Consider the following 18,396-nt stretch of genomic DNA (forward strand, 5'->3'; position numbering starts at 1 on the left):
CATCTCCTCCCTCTTTTGGCCCCTCCTGAATTCTCGGGACCTCCTGTTGTGAGACAGCTGAGGCAAGCGGTGATCATCGTGCCTGGCCCAAGTGGGTGGTTTTGGTCAACAGTTCCCTAACATCTTAAGCGCATTGATTTTTGTTTCTCAGTGATGCAGGCATTAGAGGATCCCCAGCCTCACTCCATCCCCGAGTTGGATGTGTCTGGAGTTCAGGGGTTGGCTTGAGAGTGAGGCTGGGCTGGGTTTGAGGGCATGAGGAATGGGGCAGGATTGGGAGGTGCTGGGCCAAGAATGGGGTGGGGTTCAGGGCTGAAATTAATGGGTCTGATGCGTGCACTACTTCGCTATAGAAGAAAGAAATGCTGAAAGTGAAAGCTGTATTTTTTTAAACATAGTCAAAATCTTATGCACCCTCTGCTACCTCGCTTTATCCGGAGCTCACGGCTGAGTCTCCATGTTTGTGAAAAGAGAATTGGGGGTGGGTGGGGAGGGACCAAAGAAGAGCCAGGAGAGACCCAGGGAATGCGTCACTGATCTGAAGTTAGAGACCCTCGGAAGCTTGGAGTTAAGGGGTCCTCAGTGGTCCCCCCGGCACCCCCCCTCCCCTTTTGGGTGCTGGGACTCCTAGACCTCAGCCCGGCCTGGGGCTCCCCGCCCCCTGAGACCCCAGCCTCCTTATCTGGAATTCTGCTTGAGGGATGCCGTTCCCAGTCATACCTGCTGGCTTGAGGGCCGGTGGGGCCTGGGAGAAGTGGCCCAGACAGCCACGGTCTGGTGGGTAGGCCTTTTCTAGCCACCAGCCCACACCCTGTCTGCTGAGGGCCTGGTCCAAGGCCCAGGTAGGAGGTGGGGGGCGTAGATTGGTCTCCCCACATGTCCACAGGATCTGACAAGGTCTCGAGACTGGGAGGGCAGCCTGGGACAACCCGGCCCTCGGACCCTCTGCTCTGTGTTCCGGATGCTAGAGATGGTGTCCAGGTGGGGCTGCCCCGTGGCAGGTACCCACATGACTCGACCCTTCACTTCCTTTAAACTTTTAGTCAAAAGTCACCTTTCAGTGAGGCTCCTCTGGTCTATCTAAAACTTCAGCCCCTCCCCCAGACTGCACATCCTCCTTCCCTGCTTTATTTTCTTTTCATCACTTTACTGTTATTTATCATACTATAAATTTCACTTATCTTGTTTATTATTTCCCCCCACACACACACAAAGAGATACACTATAATATAAGCTGCACGCAGACAGGAATTTTTGTCTGTTTTGTTTACTGCTGTACTCCAACACTTAGAACAGTGCCTGGAACCTAGTGGGTACTTGATAACTATTTAATTAATTCACTTATAATCAATTTATAAAATGAAGCAACAAGACGAGATGGTCCCCGTGGCCCCTTCCAACTCTGATTCCTTGTCCCTCTAATTGCTGGTCATTCAGCAAATAGTTACTGGAGCCCTAGCTAGTCAGAATGACCCACTCTCCCTCAGCCCAGGAAGTTAAGACCCTGCTCAGTGGACCCCTAGCGCAAAAAAGAGATCAGAGCAAGCCCTGCTGTGCCTGCCCGTGTCACTCGTTTGGGCCCTGCATCCTCAGTCATGAGCTGGGATTAGCTGGTGGTGAGTGGGGGTGAGGGGACACAGCCAGAGAACAGTGACCCAGGGGAGTTCTCAAGGTGTCAGAGAGGTACCCATGGAGACAGGAGCCTTCGGTGCTGGAGAGCATGGTGAAACTCAAAGAGTGAGAAACTCTTCAAAACCTGTTTGTGTTAAGGAGAAAGGCTCAGCTTGGGGCGTTACCCTTAACCTCTTGAACACTTGCCAATCTGCCTTTTTTTAAAAGAAAAAGCAAGCTTCCAGCTCTAAAGCCTTGGCAGGCCATAGTACCTGGCTACAATTTAATAATAGAGTTTTGTGATCATTATTTTCATCTTAGTTTTTTTCTGTTTATGACAAGTGACACTAGCCGTTTTACTTAGAGCAGCAATATAAAATTTGCTTTTGAAATAATTTTGAACCAAAAAAGTGCAATGATTTAAAGAAAAATAATGATTTATAGGTGGTATGTCAAGGCAGTATAGGAGTGACAGACGTTTAGGAAATATTCAGCAAATATTTATCGAGCACTTACTATGAGCCAGCAGATGTTCTAGGCGTTGGGGATGCAGCTGGAAATGAAACAGACAAAACCGCTACCATCCTGAGTTTACATCCGAGTGATGGCAGAACAGTGATCCAGATACTTAGTGACATCCCAAGGAGGGTGGGCGCCAGAGGCCATCCCTGCCCCCCGGGTTTCCCGACATTGCCGGGCACCAGCTGTCCCCCCGCACCACAGTGTGAGGGGCCGAGGGGACCCCCCGCTGCAGGCGGCATCGGGCAACAGCTATGGCAGGGCAGGAGCGGAGCCCTGGACGTGGGAAGGCCTTCATGGGGAAGCTCCTGCCGGAGTCCCGGGCAGAGGGGAGGTGCCACTGGGCTCTCCGTGCACCTGCAGGCTTGGCGTTGGAGCAGGGGTGGGTGGGTGCAGAGCCGGAACTCAAGCTCTGATGCTCCTCCCTGGCAGACCAGCTCCCCCCGCGCCCTGGAGCACTATTTCCACGCCGTGGTGGCAGCCGTGGAGCAGATGGCCAGCGAGCCCAGCCCGAGCCGGGAGGGCCACCTGGAGAGGCTGGGGGAGATTTACTGCTCGCTGCTGGGGCCGGCGGCCGCCGCCAGGGGCCGCTGCGGCGGTAAGCGTCAGGCGCGGTGAGCTGCGGTCCGGGTACCCTGCAGGGGGCGCCAGAGACCAGCGCTGTACCTGCTCAGAGTCTGCGCGCGTGGCTGAAGCGGGGTGGGACACACAGCGGCTCCCGAGAGCTTGAAGGTCCCGGGCTAATTAGAAGGTGGGTAATTAGGGTCATGATAACAGCTGACACCTACTGGGCACCTACTATACCCCAGTTGCTGTTCTCAGCAGTTTACATATATTAAATCAATTAGTCCTCACAGTACTTATGAGGTAGAAAGCATTGACCCCATTTTGCAGGTGAGAAAACAGAGTTAGAAAGAGGCTATAAATCTTGCCCAAGATCACCCAGTTAGTAAGTAGCAGAGCTGAGATTCAAACCCAGGCTGTCTAGTTCTTAACCACCATACTATAGTAACCAAGGGATCCAATGGTCCACGGATTCCCTAAAGAGCATCTACATCACTTACACCTGGTCTCACAGATTTTTATTCCAACGCTTCCTTTCTGCTTGCCTTTTTATAAGACGATGCCATACACTGATGAGAAGCAAGCCCGTGTGTGTTGCAGAAACTCCAAAGAGCCCAGAGAAGTGTCTGGAACATATATTTTCTGGCTACTGGAGGACGGTTCTGATTTGTGTCCTGTTTCATGGCCACTCAAAGCACCCGTGGAGTTTGTCAGCCTGCATGCCCCGAACACACGGTGCACCCATAGGTACACAGCACTTGCCTGAGGACTGGAAACCACGGGCAGAGGCCAGTGTGCCGGCCCTCCCTGGGCTTGACCTCGGCAGCCCAGGGAGGGTGGAGACTGCCGAAGTCAGGGTGAGGCAGGCAGGTTGGGCACCTGCTTAAAACTTCCTCCTCCTTCTCAGCCTCCTCTTATTTTGCTTTAATATTCTACACTGCCTCTGATTGCCACGTGGAAATGTCTGTTCATGAAGCCTGTCCCCTCCCAAAGCTGGGCCAAACCCCGGGGCAAATCTGGCTTTGCTCTCCTTGGGTACCACTTGCTAACTCAGCAGTAAATCTGCGTGGGCAGGACAAGACCACTCTGGGCTGCCCCCACCATCCCAGACACATCCAGGCACCTGCCTCCCGCCCAGACTTGCCCTGTGCATCTTAATGGCCAGCCAGCACCCCCGTTGAGCCCCTGCTGCTGGGAGGCAGCATGGGACAGTGGTTATGGGCACCGTGTCATGGGTAAAAGCATGGACTCTGTAGCCGGGCTGCCTGGGCTCAAATTCTGGCTCTGCCACTTACTGTGTGACCTCAGACCAGTTACTTAACCTCTCTGTGCCCCTGACTCCTCCTCTATGGTGAAGATAATATTACCTGTGCCCCAGGGTCGCTGGTAGGACCCGGTGAGATGATAGCACTGTGGGCACGGTGAGAACAGTAGTAAGTGTTCAGTGACCGTGGGTTGCTCTCCCCTAAAGAAGCTTGCAGCCTTGTTCAGGAGGGAGCTGTGCTGTGTGGAAATTAAATCCTAAGGCTACATGTTAGGTGTGCCCAGTGTGCCGCCAATAAGGTCTGGGGAGGGGATGACTCCCAGGCTGGAGTGTCAGGAAGGCTTCTGGAAGGAGGAGAGGGGGGTTGGCTGGCCCTGCTCTCTCCCCTGGATGCAGGCTTCCTGTTGCCCTTCGTACTTGGCCGTGACTCTTTTCAGCACCAGGAGCAAACGTTAATTGAGCATCTACTGTGTGCAGGCTCCTGGAGGAGGCCCTGAGAAATACGGAGGCCTTTCCCCTGGTCTGCATGTGGCCAGGATGTCTCTGAACAGTGGGAAAGGCAGCATGGCTGCAGCGGGGCTGGGGGAGGGAGAAAAGGTTGGGAATAATGCAGTGAGCTGGCTTGTGCAGGGTCTTGAAGGCCCAGCTGGGAAGTTTGTAGGAAACTGGGAGCCGCTAGGCATCCTTGGGCAGGTGTTAGGCCCTGGATGAGCTGATGGTGGCAGAGAGGCAGAGGAACTCGACAGGGCCAGATACGGGAGGGCGAGGGTCTCTGCCACCCACCCCCATAGGCCCCACACAGGAGCTGGGGGTGGGGAGAGGGCAGAGGAGAATCTCACAGTCCTCTCCTCCGTGGTCTCCACAGCCTGTCCTTCAGGTGAGCCCCCCCAGGACCGTCTTCCAAGCATCCCTCTGCCCAGCCCCCATATCACCTTCCACCTGTGGACCAATGAGGAACAGCTCTGTAAGTGCAGTGCCTTTGACCCCTCTGGGGGGAGCGGGCTGGAAATAGTGGTGTATGCGTGTGTGCGTGCGTGTGTGTGTGTGTGTGTGTGTGTCTGTGCATCTGTGTGTGTTTGTGTGTATCTTTGTGTGTCTGCCTGTGTATCTGCTGTGTGTGTGTCTGTGTGTGCTCCTTGTTCCCTGAGTTGTTTGCAGCATCTGAAAAGAGGATACATTTGCTCTATGTCAGAACACTCCGTGCATTAGCCACTGGCCACATGTGTCTAGAAAGTGTCTAGAAAGTGTCACATGCCATGATGATGCCAACAGACAATACACGTCCCCAAGAAGGAGGCAGGCACAAAAAAGTTATGGTTTCCAGAGCAGGAGGGGGCCACACTTCCCCTCCATGCTGATGTCTGTCCCCCAGTCCCCCTGGCTCTTCTCAAGGGAGGGGGGAAGATAGAGCGGCAGGTTGTGGTGGGACGTGCCAGGCTGGTGAACCGGGTTCAAGGCCCACGTGTCCTTTCACGTGCTGGGTCACCCTAGATGGCAGCTCCCTGGGGGCCTCAGTTTCCTCAGGAGCAATAAAATGAAGGTCGATTAGAAAAGCCAGGAGCTGATGCTCTGTTATCTGTGTCCCGGGGGAAACTATGGGGGGGCTGGAGAATGGAGGATGCCAATGAGCAAATATGGAGAAGAGGGCTCTAGAGGCAGGAGGCACTGCATTAAGCTACAGGACTTCTCAGAGCCTTTAAGATGTTTACTTGTGGCAGGAGTGTGTGGGGTTCTTAGTCTCTGTTGGCCACAGAGCCTCTATTCCTTCACGGAGCATCTCATGGGGCTTCTGTTCAGCTAACCGTGTGTGGGAAACACGGAACCACTGGCCTTGCCAGGGTGGGGCCCTGCCAGCCTCGCGTCCGCTCTCCGCCCTGATGGTCCCCTTTGTCTCCGCGTCCCAGGGAAGGAGCTGGTTCTCTTCCTGCGCCCGCGATCCCAGCTGCGCCTCAGTGCAGACTTGGAAGCCTTGGATCTGCAGGGCCTCCTGCCAGACGGGGAGTTGGCCCGGGCGTCCATGCTGTCCACCGACAGCGGCATCGAGCGGGACCTTCCTTGGGGGGCCGACGAGCCGCCCACACCTGGCAGCCCCGAGGTGGAGCGAGCCAGGCTGAAGCGCAAAGGGGGCATCAAGAAGCGGGTGTGGCCCCCGGACATCCTGATGCCCGGCAGCTGGGATGGGCCCCCGGGGCTGCACCAGAGGACTGGCAGGCCCAGCGGGGATAGGGGGCTGCTGCCTGGGGTCTCCCGGCTGCACACGGCCCGGGTGCTGGTGCTAGGGGACGACCGGATGCTGGGGCGTCTGGCCCGGGCCTACCACAGCCTCAGGTAGGGCCCCGAGGGGCAGCTAGGGATGGTCGGGGCATAGGTGGGCCCAGCCTGTGCTGGTGAAGGATGGAAGGGTGCGGGGGGGGGGGTGCGCTCAGTAGGCCGAGACCAGGCTGGGATGGCAGAGGATGGTGCACGGTAATCCCCCTGCCCCCGCACCCGGCCACCACGGAGCACTGTGCTTCCTGCTTTACTGCACCCATTCTACAGATGAGAAAACAGAGGTTCAGAGACAGTAGGTCAATTGCCCAGAGTCAAGAGATAATAAATAGCAGAGCCAGGATGTGGAACCAAGTCTGTCTGAAGTCAAAACCCCTGCCCTCATGCCTGTGCTCTGCTCCCCCTTGCCAGGAAGCGAGAGACCCAGAAGTTCTGCCTCACCCCCAGACTCAGCCTGCAGCTCTACTACATCCCTGTGCTGGCATCTGAGGTGGCTGGATGGGGGTGCGGGGGACGTGGGGGAAGAGATGGAAGGTGTCAGGAGCGGGAACTGGGATCGTTCTTCCTTAGGATGTGGAGCTGGGAGAGACCTGGAGGCTTTCTGTCCCAGAAGCCACAGACGTGGGCCCTGGCGGCTGCATGTGGCCAGAGAGAGATGCTCTCTCACTGGGAGCATCGTTTTGCTTTTCTAACGGAATTAATGGCAAGCTTCTCAAACGGGGCTCTCTCTCACACACACACCCCCTCAGCCACATACACACCACCCTTCCCGGGGGGCCGGGAATGAAGCCGTACCGGCAATTTTTCTTTTCTGTTGCCCACTCTGCTTCTGATTGGAAAGCACTAAATTCAAGGCAATACTTGTCTCTCCCCTTTAAAGGCTGATGACCATTTTTCAGTGTCCCTGGCGGGCATCCTCAGGGAAGGGGATTCCAGCTTCATCTCAGGTGTAAAACAAGTCTTCACAAATCGACGCCCCAAGAGGTTGAGTGATTTGGCCATATTCCCAAAGCTAGTTTGCCCGGGACTGGTACCTGGGGACCCTCCGATAGGAAGAGAGTGCCAGAGAGGGCCTGACGGGTCTGCCCTGTCCCCTTGTCCCTCTGTCCCCAGAAGCCCACAGCATCCAGGCGTTCGGAGCTCGGAGAGTTGGCTGCGTTCCTGGGCCGCGCAGACCCGTGGTACGAGAGCATCGTCAACACCCTGTGCCCCGCCATCCACAAGCTGGCAGAGATGGTAGGGCAGCGAGGGTAGGAGGGCGGGAGGGAGGTGGTAGGGGGTGTTTTCTTGACCCTTGACCTCAAGAGTCAGCCCAGGGAGCCCCATGAGGGGTGAGGCAGGAAGGAATACAGAAGAGGAGCCCTAACCAGCTAGTGGCTGGAATTCACTCGGAGCACGTACCAGGCACCTACGGGAACGCTATGGAGAAGATAACGTAAAACATTCTTAAGTGTGTAGACCAATTATATGCCTTCTTCTGTGAGTTTCTTGTGCTATTTTCTCTCCAACTGCAACAGTTCATGCTTCCTGAGCACTGCCCTGAACAGTGCCATGAGCACTGCCCTGAACAGTGCCATGCCAGGCACTGTTCTAAGCACTTACACGCAGCAGCCCTACCAACCAGGTCCTCCTGTCTGTCTACAGGCGCTATTGCCACTGCATCCCCATTCTACAGATCGAGCAGCTGAGGCACAAAGGGATTAGGTCACTTGCCCAAAGAAACAGAAGGAGTCCCGCTTGGAATCAGGCAGCTTGATTCCAGAGCATGTTCTCTTAACCACAAGCCATAGTGCCAATCCCCCACCCCAGGCAGCGGTTGGGGGGCAAGGAGAGCTCATCTCTTATTGATTTGAAAGGCCTTCCCTTTCTGCTGTCATATGTGCTGCAGACATTTCCCCCCACTTTTTTATTTGCCTATCAATTTTGTCAGAGTGGTTTTTTTTTTTTGACTTACAGAATTTCAATATTTTTACCCTTTATGATTTTTCCCTTTGGAGCCATGCTTTGAAAGGCCTGCTCCACTCCAAGATTAAGTAAATATTTACTGATAATTTCTCTAACCATCTTATGGTCTCAATTTTTACATGTGAATAACCTATCTGCCATTAATTTTAGTATGTAATTTTATTTTTTCCAAGTGTTTAGCCAGTTGTCCTAAAGCTATTTATTGCGTAAACCATCTTGCCCCATCAATCTGAAATGCCACTTTTATCATTTACTAAATTGTCACACATGCTTGAGTTGATTTCTGGATACCTATTCTTTCTGATTCATCTATTCATTTTTGTATAAATTAGCACTTTTTAATGTCAATGTTTGGCACGGGACATCTACCCCATTACTCGTTCAAAACTTTCCAGACTTGGAAAGTCTTGTTTCTTTCCAGATAAATTTTAGAATCCCTTTGTCAAGTTTTATTTTTAATTCCCTTGGGATCTCGATTGAAGTTTGGAGAATTAACACCTTTAGCACATTATGTTACACTCTCTGGGGGTGAGGTATAACTTCACTTATTAAAGTCTTCTTGTATCTCCCTCAGGTGAGTTGTACAGTTTTCATCATATAGATTTTACCCATTTCCTGCTAAATTTATTCCCTATGTTTGACGGTTTTTTCTTATAGTTGTGGATTTTTCTCCCATTATATTTGGGTAGTAGTCACTGCTAGTATAAAAGGAGGTTATTGATTTTTACATAATTACTTTCTAACTGGCCACATTTTGCTTCATTGCCTGATTGATTAGGCATCTTCTTATATTCTAATAAAGATATTGGAGATAGGCATCTTTTCTGAATTATTACTTATCTGAAAATGTCTTTGCCTATATATGAAAGACTGTTTAGCTGGGTATTAAAATACCTTTTCCTCGAAACCTGGAGGATACTAACAGGAGAAACATCTGATGCAGGGTCTCATTTATACTCCTTTGTTGGTAGCTGTTTTCCCTGCCAAGACACAGGTAGGATTTTTATGTTCCCCTGCTCTCTTTCCCCTTATAATTAACAATTTATGTAGCCCTTACACTTAACTCCAAAAGCAGTTTCCACATGAAGAAAATGGAAATAGTGTGAACAATGGCGGCACTATTAGAATAAGTGCATAGTTCCTCAGTGCGAGCTTTTTGAAAGGAACGAGATTTCAATAGACCAGATGTGAAAGTTAGAAGAGATATTATAAGATTGGATATGGATGAAATACGCTGAGCTGCTTTCCAACTCTGATACTATCAGACATTATATAGACGTTTTGTTTACCTGAAAAACCCATTATGCTTTATAATCGTATGGGGTTGGGGAAGGCCTGTAGGACACGGCACTAGTCATTTCCCAATAGCATGTAAACATTAGCTCATTTATTAATATAGTCAGATGCCACAAGAACTCAAAGAGACATCAGATCATCTGGTTCCAGCTCTCGTGCCCAAGCTTACCTGGCTAGTGAGTAGCTAATGCAAACTAGAACCCACTCCAGTGTCTCTCATCATTACTTACATTCTCAAGCATCTTGTCTACCCCAAGCACCCAGCACAGTGCCTTATACACAGAGCTGCCCAGTATGTCTGTGTGTGATTGAAGTGAATCAGAGTCCCTGAGATGGGGATTTAGACAGTCATCTTTTGATTAGGAGCAGAAATCGGGTGGTCGGAAAGGCTTGGACTGTTGAAGGACCAGCTGGGTTCGTGTATCACAGAGGGCACATGGGGGCTTTGGAGTTTCTCTGTTAAGAAAGTGGTGGGAATTCCCTGGTAGTCCAATGGTTTAGACTCAGCACTTTCAGTGCCAGAGCTCGGGTTCAATCCCTGGTCGGGGAACTAAGATCCTGCAAGCCATGCAGCATGGCGAGAAAGAAAAAAAAAGAACGAGTCAGCTCCCACAGTAGGCTGGAGGAAGCTGGCTGAAGACAGTACCTCTCCCTCACTCACAGCCTCTCTCCCTGGACACGTCCCAGACCGTAGACCCCTTCATCCTGGATGCCATCACCTACTATGTTCGCATGGGCACCCAACCCATCTATTTCCAGATCTACGCAGTCAAGGTAAGCTTCCCACCTGGGGCTCCAAGGAGACCATGGCAGCCTGCTGGATCCCAGGACCCCACAACCTAAATACCCTGGCTCCAGGGAAACAGGGGGCCAGGATGCAAGTCATAAACTCATCCAGACCTTCTTAGTGGTTAACTTTCTCTTCTTACTCTCTGGATGAGTCAGATAATTATGAACTCCCAAGGCCTCAAGTTCAAGCAGAAGCAGGTCTTCTTCATGTGGAAGGTTCTCTCCCTTACCTCACGTCCTCCCCTTCATCCTTGCTAGCCCTCACGTCCTACAGCAAAACTGCCCTCATCTCTGCTCCTCTCAGCCCGATTGGGTGCTTCTCCTGGGTGCCCCTGTGATGCCCTGGGCATCCCTCTGACACCTCACTGCCACTTTGTCAGATATCTGCAGATACCTGTCTCTCCCCACCAAGACTCTGAGTCCCCTGAGATAAGAGACTGTCCTTTGTTTATAATTGAATGTCCTGCTATTAACACCATGAAGTGTGTGTGTGTGTGAGTGTGTGTGTGTGTGTGTGTGTGTGTGTGTGTGTGTAAACCAAAGAGCGGGTCAGTGTGGGACCGGCTGTGTGCAGTGGGTGGAAAGTTAGAGCCTGTGTGCGGTGCTAAGAAGTTCATGGCTTTGCCTCCTGGTCCCCCCACCTGCTCACTGTGGGATCGCGGTACCTCTACCTCTCTAACATTCATTTTCCCCATCTTCAAAATGGGAATAGGGACTTCGCTGGTGGTCCAGTGGTTAAGACTCCGCGCTCCCAATGCAGGGGGCCCAGGTTCGATCCCTGATCGGGGGACTAGATCCCACACGCATGCCGCAACTAAGAGTTTGCAGGCCGCAACTAAAGATCCTGCGTGCCACAACTAAGACCCAGCACAGCCTAAATAAAGGCAGAAAGAAATATTAAAAAAAAAAAAAAAAAGGTGGGGCTGTCTCAATTGGCACAAGCCTTTCTCCTTTCTGGAAGGCAGGTGCAATGTAGGAGGTGGGGCAACCATTTAAAATAGGAATAATCTTCACCACAGGGTTCCTGTGAGAATTCAAATGAGTAGAAAAATAAATTAAAAGATAGGGGAAGATAAGGGCAAGGAAGTCGGCCCATGGAGGATCTGAGGGCGGCGGTGGGCACTTGGATTAGAAGCCCGCATCCCGGGCTGCGGGGGTTGGGGGGAGCTGCCTCTGCTGGGGACGGCCTCCTCCAGCCTCTCTCCTCCCCGCCTCCCTCCAGATCTTCCTCAGTGACCTGAGCCAGGACCCTACAGAGGACATCTTCCTCACCGAGCTCAAAGTCAAGATCCAGGACTCCAAGTTCCCCAGAGGTGGGCATCTGTCTCCCCTTTCCCAAAGCTTGCCCTGGCTCAGTTCCTCAAGGCCCGCTTCCAGAAAGTCCCCCCACCTCTCACCTAATGGTTCCCCCCAAGCCCCGTCCCACCTCTGCTGAATACCGGGGGGCTTTGCCCTACTGAAGGGCAGCCTGGCCCCCCTAGGGTGCTGCCTTTCCATCCCGGGACAGATGCAGCTTCAGGTCCACCTCAGGGAGGTGGGGAGCCAGAGCGGGAGGGACGGGGACCTCCCGCCTTCATTCAGCCTCTTCTTGTCCCCTGCAGAGAGCCTTTCACCCCGGAGGAGGGGCGTGGCCGAGGGCCCAGGGGCTGAGCTCTCTGTTCGCTACCAGAAGGTCAGTGTGTGTGGCGTGGTCAGCAGGTGGCCCGGAGGTTCAACTGGGGGGAAGCAGTTGTCAGGGGCATCACGGGGAGCCGATAGAGCCAGAGGAAACTTCTGCCCTTTTCTCGTGGCTGCCCCCAGAGTTTCCCAGCCTCCAGGGAGTTTTGCAGGGATGGGGGGGTTACAGTTGGCCTTCCACACAGCCAAGGAGGCGATCTGACCTAAGGAACAAGGCGCTGTCGCCTTGCTCAAAAATACCCTCCTCGGGCTTCCCTGGTGGCGCAGTGGTTGAGAGTCCGCCTGCCGATGCAGGGGACACGGGTTCGTGCCCCGGTCCGGGAAGATCCCACATGCCGCGGAGCAGCTGGGCCCATGAGCCATGGCCGCTGAGCCTGCGTGTCTGGAGCCTGTGCTCCGCAACGGGAGAGGCCACAACAGTGAGAGGCCCGTGTGCCGCAAATAAATAAATAAGTAAATAAAATACCCTCCTCGCTAGCTGACCCGATGTATGGGGGCGTAGTCCTTGGTCTGGAAGGCTCCCTGGGCTGAGTGTTCTGAGCCTGCATCCTCTAGCTCCTTACTGGACATTAGTGACACGGCCAACACTCAGGGCAGGGGCGGGAAGCGGGGGATGGGGGGAAGGGGACAGAAGCAGGACTGTTGACGTGGTGTCGTGTACCTTGTCCTGAGGACCCCCCTCTGTCCCCGCACCCCCTTCCCCAGGCCCTGCTCAGCCACCGCACCCGAGAGGTCACCGTCTCCCTGCGGGCCACCGGGCTGGTCCTAAAGGCCCTTCCAGCCGGTGACACTGAAGGTGAGGGGCTGGGCACGCAGAGCAGAGACAGGGAAGGACACGCACGGGAAAGCAGGGGCGCGGAGGAGAGAGGGCGGAGAGAGAAGGAGACGGGCTGAGCCAGGGAAGGAGCCTCCCTCCCTGTCCCTGGGATCACGGAACGTGGTCGAACTCCTACCCGTGCTGGGCCCGGAGCTGGGCACCAGGCTGCCCGGGTGAGGACCCGCCTGGCCTTCAGGTTGGTCAGCATCGAGCAGCGCTGGGTGATGCTTCTGCCGCCGGATGAGCCTGAGCTGGAAGGTGGAGGGACCATGCGGAGGGGTGTACGTGGCCTCCTGTACGTGAAGGAGACGTGTGACTTTGGCAATAGCTCTAAGACAAGAGGCGGTCACAGAGCAGTGGGGCAGGAGCACAGATTCTAGAACCAGATGGGCAGGCGTCGAAGCCCAGCTCTGCCGCGTTTCCATCTGTGTGACCTCGGGTTACTTGTGACCTCTCTACCTGTTTGTTCATTTCTAAAATAGAGACAAGATGCTAATGTATGTGCACACGTACACTGTAGCGTCAGCCCTATTGTTAAACTTTGATTTCTTCTGTTTCCCTTACAAAACTCCCACCCCATCCACCCCCGCTCTATCTCCTGAATCTCCTCCACATTTTCCATCACACAGTCCTATCCGAACTGTTCTTAGATCTCTAAGAACCCTCCTTCGTCGGCAGGGAGGGGTATAGCCGGGCAGCAGTCACACAATAATGGGTTTTGACACATGATACGCTGTGAGGAAAGTCAAAGAAATGCTCTCGACATGTTGGGACAGATGCCCTCCTACAGCCCTCTGTCTTACACACCATCCTGGGCTAGGTGTTCCTGCCATTCTGAGCATGCCCAGTGGCTGCAGAGGAACTTCTTCCCGTTGGAAACGGGTACAGGAGAAGGTGAAAGAAAGGATTTAGGGTGGTGATGTCTGCTATGCCTCAGGATATAGAAATGTGGATTCTCCAGGGGAGGGAGACTGATGATCTGGAGGGAACTGAAGCCTGGCGAGGACGGAGGTGGAGTCAGGAAGTAGGGGCTGCGCAGGGTGTGGGGCGGGGTTAAAAGGGGGCGGGGCAGTAGTCAAGGTGGGTTCGTGTCCTTCTCGGGAGGCGGAGTCTCGAGCTCCCCTCCTTCCCTAGAGGTCCATTCACAGCCCCTCACCCACCATCTCATTCTTCCCAGTTTCAGGGCCCACCCACTGCCCCCCAACTGCTGCTCCCGAGACAGACCACACATGCCTGAATATTAGCGTGACAGAGGTTGTCAAGACCTCCAACTTGGCAGGAAGGTCCTTCTCTGTAAGTACTGGGGAGATTCATGCAGGGTAGGTGGCGGGGAGCCCAGGGGGAGGGTTTCAGCGAAGGGGGAATGGACTCTTGAGCCTTTCTGAGCCTTTGCTGTTGAAGTGGGTCTTCCTGTTGGAAAGAATCTGCTTTCCAGTCAGTCTGTTTGAAATACTGAGCACCAACTGGCATAAGTAAGGCACTGGAAGAGTTAAGGCCCCGCCCTCCACCTCCACCTGGACCATCTGAGGAACTAAGACGTACCCAGATAGTGCAAAATGCACCCGGGTTCTGGCGTCCCCTGCACACAGCAGCTAGACTCCCAAACAGCAATGGCCCGGCCTTTGACCACATCAAACCAGCTCTTTCAACCTCATCACCCTACCGCCGCCCTTTGCCCTTTGCCTTAACCCTTACCGATACTCATAGAGAGTCCCTTATTGATACAGACATAGGACCCGCCCATTTTCTCCCTATCTGATGGCCTCTCTGGACTTCACTGCCCTACTCGGCTGGGCTTGGAGCCCGTGATCATACCTGAACCACGTTCTCAAGACAGCCTCAGCTTCCCCACATCGCCTGTCAGGCAGACACTACCTTTAGGTCAAGCCGCCCACTCGGTCTGATGCTCAGGTGTCTGAGTGCTTCCGCGATACCCTGCATCCACGAGGTCAGGGCCGTGACCTTCCACCTCATCCCAAGCCTTGGCATCACTCAGCCCTTTTCTCTGGACTCTTTTTCCTAAGCCGATTCCTTAAATAGCCACTGTTCTCCACTTCAGTCCATGGCCCACTTCTTTTCTTATTCCCTGGACTCTCAAAACCACGTCCATGGCTTTAGTCCAAGTTGTTAAGGGTGCCCAAACCTTTATCTCCTGCTCTGACATTCATCCCTGAGTGACTGACTCCTGCATTCAACTAAGTTAGCACGACCTCCGTGTCCCACGACACCCCAAACTCAAGATATTCAAAACCAGAGCCAGTGCTTTCTAGGAGTTAAGAGCTCTCTGGAGCCAGACTGCCTGGGCTCAGATCTGAGCTGTCATTTACCAGCTGCGTGATTTAGGCAAGACACTCCAGCTCTCTGTCCCTCAGTCTCATTATCTGGAAAACGGGGACAGTAATGGTACCTACCTGTCCGGTTGTTGTGAGGATTAAATGATGGTGACATGTCAAGCTTCTAGAAGAGTGCTTGGCCAAGTCACAGCTATATATGTATTAGCAGCTGTTTTTATTTCATCCCCTCCTCCCCTGTGTCTTGTCTCTCATTCAGCGGGACCATCATTAACCAGTCACCTGTCCCGGCAACTTTGGAGTCAGCTCAGATGCCTCCCCTTTCTCACCTCCCCGTGTCCACTGGTTTTCTCTCTCAAACACTCTCACACCTCTCTCTTCCTCTCCATCCTCCTTCTTGTGGTCCAGTGAGGTTGACCATCTGTCCCAATTTGCCAGGGACTAAGGGGTTTCCTGGGACGGATTGGTCACCCTTGGGCCAGACCTTCATCCACCCCCTTCTCCTGGACAAACTCTACAGCCTCCCAGCCGGTCTCCCCGATGTCATTCCAGTACTCCTGCAATCCACCCTCCACACCTCTGCCTGCATGATCTTTCTAAAACAGAACTCGGACACATGACTCTGTGCTTAAAATCCCTCGACCATTTCCTACTCTCCAGGGCAGAAGGGCTGAGACACTTCAGTGTTGCGTAGCTTGGTTCCCCTTTCTCTCCATCTGCAACCCTGGCCACCCCTGCGTGCACTTTACACGGGGGTATCTGTGATACCGAACCAAACCTGGGTCCTCTCGCCTGCACTCAGCAAAGCCAATACACTGACACCGGGTCGTGGCGAAGGAAAGTGCAGTGTTTATTGCAGGGTGCCAAGCAAGGAGTCCAGGGCAGCTGGTGCTCAAAACCACCAAGGTCCCCGATGGGTTTCAGCAAAGCGCTTTTAAAGGCCAGGTGAGGGAAGGGCACCCCAGTGCGTGTGATCAGCTGGTGCACAGCTCTCTGATTGGTTGATGGCGAGGTAACAGGGCGGTGTCACAGCGGTTAACGTTATCAATCCTTAGGTGCCAGTAGGTCTGGGGGCTACGTGCTCATGGTCATCAAGCAGTTAATTTCTTCCATTTGGTGGTGGTTTTAGCATCTGTAAAACAGCTCAGGAAATGTGCATCAGATACTGTTATCTAGGTACTTGGAGAGGAGCTACAGCAGAGGACATGGGGGAGGGGTCTGTCCGGGGAAGGTCCCGTAGTATCCTGCCCGGTTCCATTTGGAAGTGTACTGGCAGACCTTCCTCTGTGCCTTCGTTCACGCGCTTTGCTTGGCCTGAAACCCCGTGCCTCCCTTTCTCTTCCCCATCTTCCTTTCATAACCCCTATTTCTCTTTCAAGATGAAACTCAGGTGTTATCTCCCCCAGGAGGCCCTTCCCTCCACCTCCTCCACCACACTCCCCATTCCCCACTCCCCGGAGAGCTAGGGACCCCACCTCTGTGCTTCCCCAGAGCCCTGGGGACAGAGCCACTGAAGCATTTGCAAAACTTGTCAATGACGTGATCTCGTGGCTCAGGCCCTATCTCCGTCTTTCCGGTGCCCACCGTGGGAATGGCCCACAGCAGGAGCGGGCTAGATGTTCCCTGATCATCTGATCCAGCCTCCACCTGTGCAGGATCTCCCCTCTAACCAGAGTTCATCTTTTCTGGGGCAGCCTGTGCACTGGAGGAGCGCTCTGACGGGCTGAGAGCTTTGTACTGAGCTGAGATCTTCCAACAGGACAGCTCTGTATTTGAGCTTCAGGTTCCAGGGTGGACCTATTTACCTTTATGTATTTCCCCTTTCAAAGTCAGTTCCTTACCACGGTTTCTATTTTTAATGACCTCTTTAAATAACCTGGTTGTGAGCTTTTTGAAAATCTAAACTTACCACCCTAGCGAGTTCCCTTTTACCTCTGTACTGTCTCGCTGCCTACAAGGTAGTTGCAAAGGTGAGAAACAAAAGCACAGAGTGATTAAGAATCATATCCAAGGTCACACGGCTAATAAGTGGCAGAGCCAGGATGAGAACCCTGGTGGTCTGGGTGTAGAGTCTCCCGGGAGATTCCTGCACACTCTGCCCATAGACTCCTGGCCGCCAAGCCCACCTTCCACCCCACAAAAGTCCAGCAGAAATGCCTGGACATGCTTGACCCCCCGCCCCAGGTTGAGGCTCTGTTTGTCCCTCTGCTGTTTGACAGTAGGAAGGTGGATCAGCCCTGCCTGCAACAGGGAGCTTATGAAAAATGCCCAGGCCGGGGCTGGACTCCAGACCACTTAGGTCAGAATTTCTAATTTTATGCTTTGGAAAGGTGACTCCAGGGGTTGAGAATACTTGAATGAGATGGAGGCTAAGGTTCTAGAAACTCCAATGCTCTGTGGTGGTGAGTCACGCAAAGCTGCCATCCACGTGTGCCATGGGCCAGTGACCGGAAAGGCCCTCAGTGCCCCACCTGGAGCCCAGGATGCTCTACGTTCTCTGGCCAGGGGGAGGGGTCTCTCGGGAGCAGCCCCCTCAGGTCACGGGTTGGAGGGCTGCCTCGGGCTGCCTTCCGCTGCTCCTGGGTACTTTCTGGAGAAGCTGCGCAGGGCTGTGGGTGTGGAAGGTGGGAGCACCATGACCCGGGTTCCCCGTGCAGAGGACGTAACTAGCCCCGTGGTACAAACTGGTACAGGCTTAGTCTGAGTCATGGGGATAGGTGACTGTTTTCCAGACCCTCTGTCTCTGCCCCAGGGAAATAATTTTGTATGCAGTCCAACACTGAGTACAGGGGTCAGGGCTTATAAAAACCCTGAAGTAGCCCCAAATTACATACATAACATGCCTGTCAAAAAGGAGGTGCTCAGGTCACTTCAGCACCTGGCAAGCTCTAGCTGTAGCATCCCAGGTTGTGTTTGAGATTAAGGACGACAGGTGGGAAAAAGAACTGTGGAAATGATGGGAGAGCCAAGGACCAAGGCTGCCTAGAAGCATCTTACGCAGGCTTGACACTACTCAGGGTCACTTGCAAGAAGAGAGGTGGGACCCTTGTGTACTGAACTGAAACACACAGGATTCCAGGGTAGGAGGTGTTGGCCGGGCCATCCGTTACCAAGGTGATGCTCCCCAAGCTGTCTCTGTCGCAGACGGTGACAAACACCTTCCGGTCGGCCAACGTCCAGATCCAAAGCCAGGACCAGAGGCTGCTGACACTGTTGCTGGACAAGGACAGTTGCCGCGCGTACAGGGATGTGGCCAGGTGAGGCTGGGCTCCGTGCCCCTGGGGCAAAGCTGCCCGGCTGCCGGCCCCGCCCCCGCTCTTGCCTGAGCCCTGAAC

The 18,396-nt window shown here is 53.6% G+C and overlaps 1 protein-coding gene across 8 annotated transcripts in view; it reads left to right on the plus strand.

Moving 5' to 3' along the window:
• Positions 1–18,396, plus strand: part of PIK3R6 (phosphoinositide-3-kinase regulatory subunit 6) — a 51,159-nt gene that overhangs the window by 23,679 nt on the left and 9,084 nt on the right. For 4 of the 8 annotated variants that reach the window (XM_060133453.1, XM_060133451.1, XM_060133449.1 and 1 more), the window contains exons 9-19: positions 2,563–2,728; positions 4,824–4,922; positions 5,863–6,286; positions 6,638–6,716; positions 7,340–7,462; positions 10,151–10,261; positions 11,499–11,589; positions 11,878–11,948; positions 12,659–12,749; positions 13,948–14,063; positions 18,206–18,318. In XM_060133453.1, coding sequence (XP_059989436.1) covers positions 2,563–2,728; positions 4,824–4,922; positions 5,863–6,286; positions 6,638–6,716; positions 7,340–7,462; positions 10,151–10,261; positions 11,499–11,589; positions 11,878–11,948; positions 12,659–12,749; positions 13,948–14,063; positions 18,206–18,318 — 1,484 coding nt within the window. Of the gene's footprint in view, positions 1–2,562; positions 2,729–4,823; positions 4,923–5,862; positions 6,287–6,637; positions 6,717–7,339; positions 7,463–10,150; positions 10,262–11,498; positions 11,590–11,877; positions 11,949–12,658; positions 12,750–13,590; positions 13,806–13,947; positions 14,064–17,391; positions 18,319–18,396 lie in introns of those variants that run through there. The other 4 variants (XR_009537463.1, XM_060133450.1, XR_009537462.1 and 1 more) reach the window with 4 other exon arrangements.

Source organism: Lagenorhynchus albirostris, chromosome 20 (assembly GCF_949774975.1).
Source record: "Lagenorhynchus albirostris chromosome 20, mLagAlb1.1, whole genome shotgun sequence".
Lineage (NCBI taxonomy): Eukaryota > Metazoa > Chordata > Mammalia > Artiodactyla > Delphinidae > Lagenorhynchus > Lagenorhynchus albirostris.